Consider the following 8,642-nt stretch of genomic DNA (forward strand, 5'->3'; position numbering starts at 1 on the left):
CCCCCCTCTCTGTCCCCCCACCCCCCGCAGCGTGGACAACAGCGAGTACATGCGCAACGGGGACTTCCTGCCCACCCGCCTGCAGGCGCAGCAGGACGCCGTCAACATCGTCTGCCACTCCAAGACCCGCTCCAACCCCGAGAACAACGTGGGGCTCATCACGCTGGCCAAGTGGGTCCCCCCCTTTCCCCTCCCCACACCCGGGGCCCTTGGGGTGGACTGGATGGCCTCCCAGGGTCCCCCCAGCCCCGGGGATTCTGTGTGGCCTCTTGCCCTCATTCCCCACTTGGCTCGCCTTCGCCGGGTCTTCCTCCCCCCCTCCGCTCCCCGAATCAGGTCTGCTTTGGAGGGGGGGGGCTTTGTTGAGCCTGCCACCCCCCCCCCCGTCTGTCTTGCAGCAACTGGGGAAGGGGGTGGACTAGATCACCTCCGAGGACCCTTCTGGGTTTCTATCACCTTTGCCTTTATTCCCTGCTTGCCCTGCCTTTCCCAGACTTCCCCCTCTTTGGGGTCTGCTTTGGAGGGGGGGGCTTTGTTGACCCTGCCCCCCTCTGTCTTTGTTGCAGCAACTGCGAGGTGCTGACCACGCTGACGCCGGACACGGGCCGCATCCTGTCCAAGCTGCATTCGGTGCAGCCCCGAGGGAGGATCACCTTCTGCACCGGCATCCGAGTGGCTCACGTAAGACCCCCTGTGCCCCCCCAGATCCCAGGTCTCCCTGAGTCCTCCCAGACAGGGAGGGGGGGGAGGAAGGAGGGGGGAGGGGGAGGGGGGAGGGACCCCCCCAAACACACTGACACTTGCCTTGGCTGTGCCTGCTGGGGTCTAGGAGACCTGAGCTCAGATGGGTAGATTTTAAGAAAAAGCAAAGGGCTGGACCGAAGGGGGGGGGAGTGGAAGTGGCCACAGACCCTCCCCTAAATCTCCTCTTCCTTCCCAGCTGGCTCTGAAGCACCGCCAGGGGAAGAACCACAAAATGCGCATCATTGCCTTCGTTGGGAGTCCCGTGGAAGACAACGAGAAGGACGTGAGTGACGCGAAGGGCATCCCTGGCGTTTGCCAACGTATTTTGAAAACATGGGATCCCCCCGTCCCGAGGGATAGTTTAAATAGAATTCAGATAAAATATTCATAGATGCCACTGAACTACAAGTCCCAGCGTTCCTCGCTGGGATTCCTCAGGAAAGGCCACTTTCCAACCTCGGCATTCTCAGATGGAGCTCCTGTCCTGGGCTCAGGTTGCCCCCTTCAAAGGGGTCTGCTCCAAACGCATCTTTTATTTACAGCTGGTGAAACTGGCCAAGCGGCTGAAAAAGGAGAAGGTGAACGTGGACATCATCAACTTTGGAGAAGAGGTGAGGGACCCCAAGGTTGGCTGGGTAACTCAACGTTTTTGTGCTGATCTCCCTAACTACTTGATTTGATTTGATTTAATTTAATTTATTGAATTTATATACCGGCCTATCTCCCTTACGGGACTCAGGGCAGTAAACAGGCGATAATAAAAACCACGATAAATATACACAAATTTCTGTTCTAAAATCAAATCTCTTTCTCCTCCTCCTCCTCCTCCTCCTCCTCCTCCTCCTCCTCTCTCTGCTCTGTAGGAGGCCAACACGGACAAGCTGACGGCTTTCATCAACACCCTGAATGGCAAAGATGGCACCGGCTCCCACCTGGTGACGGTGCCTCCCGGGCCGAGCTTGGCCGACGCCCTCATCAGCTCGCCCATCTTGGCTGGGGAGGGAGGAGCCATGCTGGGCCTGGGGGCAAGCGACTTTGAGTTTGGCGTGGATCCCAGTGCTGACCCAGAGCTGGCACTGGTAAGGCAGGCCCTCTGCTTTCTCCAAACCTCTTTGCAATTCCCAGAATGCCTGAGTTAACCATGGTCGTCTTAAAGCCAGGGTGTCCCATTGTGGCAACTTTTAAGAATTGGGGACGGCTGGCTGGGGAATTCTGGGAGCCTGAAGTCCACCAGTTGGACACCCCTGTGGTCTAAGGAATTCTGCTAAACGGATCCCAAACTGTCTGGCCATCCAGCATCCCTGGGGAAGGGGCTGCTGACGTTTCCCCCTGCCCCTCCCCCCCTCCAGGCTCTCCGAGTGTCGATGGAGGAACAGCGACAGCGTCAGGAGGAAGAGGCTCGGAGGGCAGCTGCCGCATCGGCTGCCGAGGCCGGTATTCCCGCCACGGGCGGGGATGGTAAGTCATCTCCTTCAACCCTCGCTCGGTGCGGCCTCGAAGACCCCAGCCCCTCCCACCAAGACTCTCCCCTTTCCTGTGTCTCAGATTCAGACGACGCTCTGCTGAAAATGACCATCGGGCAGCAGGAATTTGGCCGCGCCGGTCTGCCGGACCTGAGCACCATGACCGAAGAGGAGCAGATAGCCTACGCTATGCAGATGTCTCTTCAGGGAGCTGGTGAGCGGGGCAGGGGGAACAGGGGGTGATCCCAGCAGGCTGTCATTCACGGCCGTCATTCAGGGCTGGGAAGCTTGACCTGCATCGCCATCCTCTCCTTCCTCTTTCTGCAGAGTTTGGGCAAGCAGAGTCGGTGGAAGGGGAGAGCTCGGCTGACATGGACACGTCCGAACCCGCCAAGGTTTGAGTTTTGGGGGGGGACCAAGCTGGGCTTGAAGGCCCTCTCCAGACCCAGAGGGTGAATTACTTGGGGGGAGGGTCCCATGAGCCAGGATCCCCCCTGGCCCAGGTTCCATTTACTGAAGGCTGCCATTACAGCTTGGGGAAAGCTGGCCAAGCCATTTTTTAATTTTAAATAAATGAGAACTCTCGGATGGCAGCGACGCAGGAGGGGGAATTCTGGCAGGGTGTGTACGTGTTCCTGGGCCTGTTCTCCTCTTCTGCCCATCCAGCTTTTACAGAAGGCCTGTGGGGGTGGCCTCCCATTGTGGTCTGCTCCCTAATCCCAGACTAACCCAGTCATGTGACTCCCTCCCCGACCCCTTCCTCAGGAAGAAGACGATTATGATGTGATGCAGGATCCTGAATTCCTCCAGAGTGTTTTGGAAAACCTGCCGGGGGTGGACCCCAACAACGAGGCCATCCGCAACGCTATGGGCTCGCTGGCCTCCCAGGCCTCTAAGGAGAACAAGGAGAGCAAAGAGAAAAAGGAGGAAGAGAAGAAATGAGCGGGGGGGGGGGAGGGGGGAGGGGGCTGAGTCCCTCCTTGTCCTTGTGTCCACACACCTGCCAGGTTGTGTGGTCTGGTAACGTTCAGTTTCCATAATCTTTCTGGGCTGTCTGTCTGCAGGGACGTGGGGTCCCTAGGGGTGGGTGGGTGGGTGGGGTCCTTTTCGCATTTTGCTTCTGGTTCAACAGTTAATAAAACCCTTAAATTTTCTCCGCACTGGTGTGTTTCTTTGAAGCAGCACCTGAAGTATCCCCAGGGGGGGTCAAACCCAAGCAGTTTACACGTGGTGTGTAAACCTTGTCCTGAGCTGCTCCATCTCTTGATGGACGGGAAGAGCTGGAAGAACTGAAATGTTGTCCCTCTGAAGCTGGAGAGTGCCCAGCTCCTAAACCTCCATCCAGATCTATAACTTTGAGTTATAGTATATAGCTATATACCATATAGAGTAATTTTCCTTATGAAAGTTGCAGGAGGGAGACCCCTGTGAGGCTGTGATAGCCAAACATCGGAAGATGCCTGGAATTGCATCCGATGAGTTGAACTGCAGTTCACAAACCCTTTTGGCGTGTGATTAAGCTTCGTTAAGTCTACTAAAACGGACTGGCTCCTACTTTTAGTTGAACAGTTAAAAGATCAGTGGCTGTGAACAGACTCTTACTGCCTTCCCTGCTCTTCCCAAGTGCTCTCTTTTAAGAGTTGGGAATTTTGGAAATGCAGAGGTTTAATTGAGTCACATTATCCAGACCAAATGCTTCCGCGTTCTCTTCTTTATTAAGCGCTACAAATTCAGCGATTTTTAAAGGCAAAGGAGCAGAAGACGGTCTGTCTCGTGGCTTGATCTCTACGGCCGTGCAACCATCTTGTGGCCTCTTCCATTGGGAGGGGGGGGTGGAGATTTCAGCAGGAAGGGGTTGGGGGGATCTTTTTCCTAAGCAGCTCTGCTTCTCTGAAAAGCCACTGGGGGGGGGGAAGTGAAAAAAGAAGAAAGGGTTTGACTTTAGTTGGAGGGGAGGAGGGTTATGGCGTTCCTCCCCCCACCCCCACCACCTGGATGCACAGGGAGGTCTCGTTTGTCCACCCTGACCCGTCCAGGCAACTTACGTGCCGAGCTTCCGACAAGGTACGTTGGCTTGTTGCCGCAAAGCAAAGTGACCAGGCCTCCCAGCGCCCCCGTCCCCAACATCTGTACCTCTGCGGTGATCCCCAGTGTGACGTTTTTCTGCAAGAGAATTGGGGAGCAGTTGAGCGTGTTTGGCTCTGAGTCACCCCTCCTTCCCTTCGCCCCCGTTTCTCTGCTTCCCAACGCCGGAGGAAGGGCGAGAAGCAGGGTGACCGGACCATTTGGGAGCACCTGCTCTTTGTAATGGGAATTAAATTGCATCCCTGCCACCCCCAAAGAGTTACCAGGACAGCTTGGAAGAAGCTTTCCAGCTCCTGGCAGGACGGCAGCAGTTCAGAGGGGTCCATTTTGCGGGTCACACACCCTTCCGGCTGGCCGTGATACACCATCAAGCGCTGGAGAGAAAACAGCCCGTAGACAGGAGTTTGGCATCGTCTCTGCTCCAAGTAAACCCCAAGTAAACACCTCTTGTTTCCTCTCCTACACGTTACTGGGATCATTACTCCCATTTGGCGAAAGGGGATCCAAACAATGCACCCCGCCACCGTTCAATTAAATCTGCTCAGCCTTGGGGGGTGTGTGTTCCATTTCTGGAGATGCTGAAGGGGAAACTCTCAAGACCAATCCTTCAGTCCTTCCAGGGCACTTTGGATAAATTAATGAGGCTGCGCCAGAAAAGGGGGGGGGGAAAGGCAGAGAGACCACCCCAGTTCACCCCTCGAAGCTCCAGTCGATGCCGTGACTCACGTTTCTCAAATCACAGGTGATGCCTGGCGACAGGCCCTGCCCGTCGAATTCGCTGAGAGCCAGCAGCAGGGACGCTTCATTTTGGACGTTGACTTGTGGAGGGGAGCCAAAGGCAGCCCTCTTCAAGCACAGGAAGGGAAAAAGAGAGCAGGGAGACTGTCAGATCTGGGTTCAAGGCTTCTACCTGGACCCCTCCAGTGGAGCAACTGAAAGGCCAGCTAACTCACCGAGGCACAATCCTATTTAATCTCGTTTGCAGCAATGCCTTACTGTGGTTTACCCCCCGCCAGAGGCGCTGAAATTATTACCTGTTTGGGTTGTTTTATGAAGCCAACATGGGGTGCAGTATCCCTACCTCTGTTCAGGGGTTATCTTGCTCCTTCACAATATTGGGACAGCATGTGCAGTTTTGATGTTGCCATCAGTGCCTTTGCTGATGCTGTGTTTTGATCATGCATGGGCTCCTGGGCGTAACCTCCCTCTTTTAACCTGACCAGCTCAGAAATATAAACCTGACATTCTCTGCACTCAAGCCCCTTCTTAACGAGTGTCCTAATTAGCGCCGTTTCAGACACAGCGTCGGTCAGTCCAGCTGATGCCTCCCTTCCGGTACCTGGAGACAAAATGCTCGTCCCAGGAACGTCGCCACGAGGATTCCAGTGATGCTGATGGACAGAGCAGCGACGGCACCCACTGTCAGGATCACCAGCTTTTGGTTCGACCCTGTGGAAGTCTTGCTTAGCTCCGGACCAGAGTGGAAAGACTGTCAAACCAATTGAGAAGTTCAGAAAGAGACGGATAATACAACTCACGGTCAACAATCCCAAAAGTCCCGTCCGCATGCCTTGAACCCCACTTACATAAGGAGGGCTCTTCAGGTGCGGCCCTCCCGGCCAGGAATCGGGGTGTTTCTCTTCATTTGCCATCTCCTGGGGACGGGATCCAGGTGGAAGCACACGATGGTAAGCAGAAGGGGGTCATGTTGCCCCTTTTATAGCATGTGACTTGTGCAAGCCTCACCCACCCAGCTGGGAGCCAAGGCGAACAATACACCTCTATAAATTTCCCAGCTTTGCACCCTCTGAGCTAGCAATCCTTCTGCGCCTCCCTGACGCCCTGTACGTTTGAAGGTCATGAGGCTGGATTAGGAAACAGGAAGGAAAGTCCCTTTATTTGAGAAAAGGGAGACCATCCCACTGCGGAGACTGGGGATACTACGGGGTAACTCTACCTTTTTCAAAAGAAAGTTATGAAAGTTACGTTTAGGCAGTTCAAAATCCTGATAATTTTTTGGGAGGTGAGGGTTATTGCTTTATCTCTTCCCACGCTCCAAAAAAAAGTCTTAGTTTGGTCACCGTTGGCCAAGGTCCACGGCGAGAAGCAGAAAGGGAAGATTCAGGCCAGTGTATTGCTGCAGCCCTCCTTTGCAACCCAATGCCCATTGAATAAGGGATTTATTTCTAAAAGGTGAAAGGAAAAAAAAAAAGAACAGAAGTTGAAAGAGCGCAGGGGAGAAGGACTAGCCCAAGCTGAAAACAAAGCCGTCCATTTCACCTCTCCTGTTGCAAGAAACGCCGGGAAAGGTGAAACAAGAAGGCAGCCTTTGTTTCAGAGTCCGAGAAGACCAGTTGGCTGGACAGAAGATTCGTCTCCGTTTCCTGGCATTTTGTCCAGGTCGGATTGCACCACCCGATACGGTGAACAAGGCGCGTTTTGAAAGGGAGGCTCCGGGCCTGGCCGTTTGCCCCGACTGGGCCCGAGCAAGGCCACCGCTCTCCCTTCGGGGAAAAGAGCCTCGTCACGGCGGCCTCGGAAGGCGTCCAAGCCCAGCCTCGGGGAGGGGGAGACGGAGACCCTGGCCTTAGAGAAGCACAAAGGGAAGATTGTTCCAAGCTGGGCTGCTGGACCAGGGAGATCAAGATCTGGCTTGGCACGGAGGCAGGTGGAGGAACAAAGGACAAAGCCGCTTCAAGGAGAGGCCGCCAAGGATCTCGCTCTTTTGCTGGGCCTGAGACGCCGGCCTCCTCAGGGTTCTAGTCCTCATGGACGAAGCTGCCTTGCGGAGTTGGGTCTGCAGAGCTGAAAAAGCAACCAGGGTTGCAGGCGCCAGGACCACCTTGCTGCCAAGTTTTATCCAGGTTTTCCCAGCTCTTATCTGAGCAACACCCCTGCGAGGGAGGCTGGCTGAGGAATTCTGGGAGTTGACGTCCACAAGTCTTAAAAGTTGCCACATTTGGAGAGCCTTAGTCTAAAAGCAATGTTTCTCAATCTTGACCATTTTAAGGCATGTGGACTTCAACTCCCAGAATTCCACAGCCAGCATTGCTGGCTGTGGAATTCTGGGAGTTGAAGTCCACATGCCTTAAAATGGTCAAGGTTGAGAAACACTGGACTCTAAGGCAATTTTTAAACGTCCTTCTGCCCTGGATTTAAGCACAAGTCTCATATTTTTTAAAAACAGCACCTTTTTCCCCTGGCCGGAAGTGCAGGTTGGCCAATATCGCCCACAATCCTTTGCGCTCTCAGGAGCCCGAGTCACTTTTTCCCCCCCAGGCCTTTCGCCTCCCATCATGCCTTGCGAGTTGGTGCTTTTTCATGTTTTTCAAGCCCTTTGAGGGCGGGCGAGAAGGCGGGCCATTCATTTGAACGACAGGATTAATACGCCGTAGGATGACGGGACCACGAGACAAAGCCCCGCCTCTCCGTGGTCGAACACCAATAGGCGGTTCGTTACACCTGCTGCAGTTGCTGTGTTCTCAAGCAATGAGTCAATATAAGAGAAATCCCGCCCGCGGCGGGTTTTCACCAATTGAAATGCGACATTCGGTGTCAGTCTGAGTGACGTTTATAAGAGCCAATCGTGATGATAAGGCCTTGGGCAACTATGGCACTCTTAGCCAATCGAGCCAATGGGGGGTCTCTATTTCTCCCAGCTGGGTCGCACAAAACCATCTCCACGGCCAGCGGATGAGGCGTGCCGATCAATCGATGGGCAGGCCGTTTAACCAATAGATCAACAAGGCGACAGGAACGGGCCAGCCCCTCCGCTTCCTCGCCTCCAATGAGGACTGAGGTCGAAGTGGGCGGTGCATCCCTCTGTAGTGACGGCCCTTGACCCTATAGCCATCCGGAGCGCCTGCTCCCGCCCTTGAGTGACGTCCCTCTCGGCCAACGGCAAGCCGCGGAGCCTCTGGAGTGGCGGGCAGGCGGTCCAATGGCGATTCGCGAGCGCTGGGTGGGGGGGCGAAGCAGGAAGCGGCCGAGGAGGCGGAGGCCCTCAGAGCAGTCGAGAGAGGCGCCGCGCCGATCGCGAAGCCCCCACGCCGGGCCGCCGAGGGCGCCGGGGCCGCGCAGGTAGGAGGCCGTGGGGCCGCCCCAAGGCGGGGGGTCTCTTCCCCTCCCGCGGGGCCTCCGAGCGGGGGGGGGGCAGGGCAGCCGCGTGAGGCCGGGAGGGGGGTCTCCCTCCCCCGCCCCCCGACTCCCCCAGCGCCCTGGGGAGCCCCCTCCCCGCCCGGAGGCCTCCTCAGCCCCCCCCGGCCTTCGAGGGGGTCGGACTACAAAGCCCATTTCCCCTGGACTCCGGATCCCATCATCCTCGCCCGCCCTGCTCAGTCAGGAGCAAAA

General features: G+C 55.9%; 1 protein-coding gene across 1 annotated transcript in view; it reads left to right on the forward strand.

Moving 5' to 3' along the window:
• The window catches only part of LOC107295575 (putative PIP5K1A and PSMD4-like protein), a 20,352-nt gene extending 17,203 nt beyond the window's left edge, over positions 1-3,149 (forward strand). The window contains exons 15-23 of the mRNA XM_029285877.1: positions 31-171; positions 567-681; positions 941-1,027; positions 1,287-1,355; positions 1,608-1,823; positions 2,094-2,202; positions 2,290-2,421; positions 2,535-2,602; positions 2,973-3,149. Of these exons, the coding sequence (XP_029141710.1) occupies positions 31-171; positions 567-681; positions 941-1,027; positions 1,287-1,355; positions 1,608-1,823; positions 2,094-2,202; positions 2,290-2,421; positions 2,535-2,602; positions 2,973-3,149 (1,114 nt within the window). The remainder of the gene's footprint in view (positions 1-30; positions 172-566; positions 682-940; positions 1,028-1,286; positions 1,356-1,607; positions 1,824-2,093; positions 2,203-2,289; positions 2,422-2,534; positions 2,603-2,972) is intronic.
• The last annotated feature ends 5,493 nt before the right edge of the window (positions 3,150-8,642 follow it).

The sequence above is a fragment of the Protobothrops mucrosquamatus genome, unplaced genomic scaffold (assembly GCF_001527695.2).
Source record: "Protobothrops mucrosquamatus isolate PMUCROS unplaced genomic scaffold, P.Mucros_1.0 scaffold2406, whole genome shotgun sequence".
NCBI classification, from domain to species: Eukaryota; Metazoa; Chordata; class Lepidosauria; order Squamata; family Viperidae; genus Protobothrops; species Protobothrops mucrosquamatus.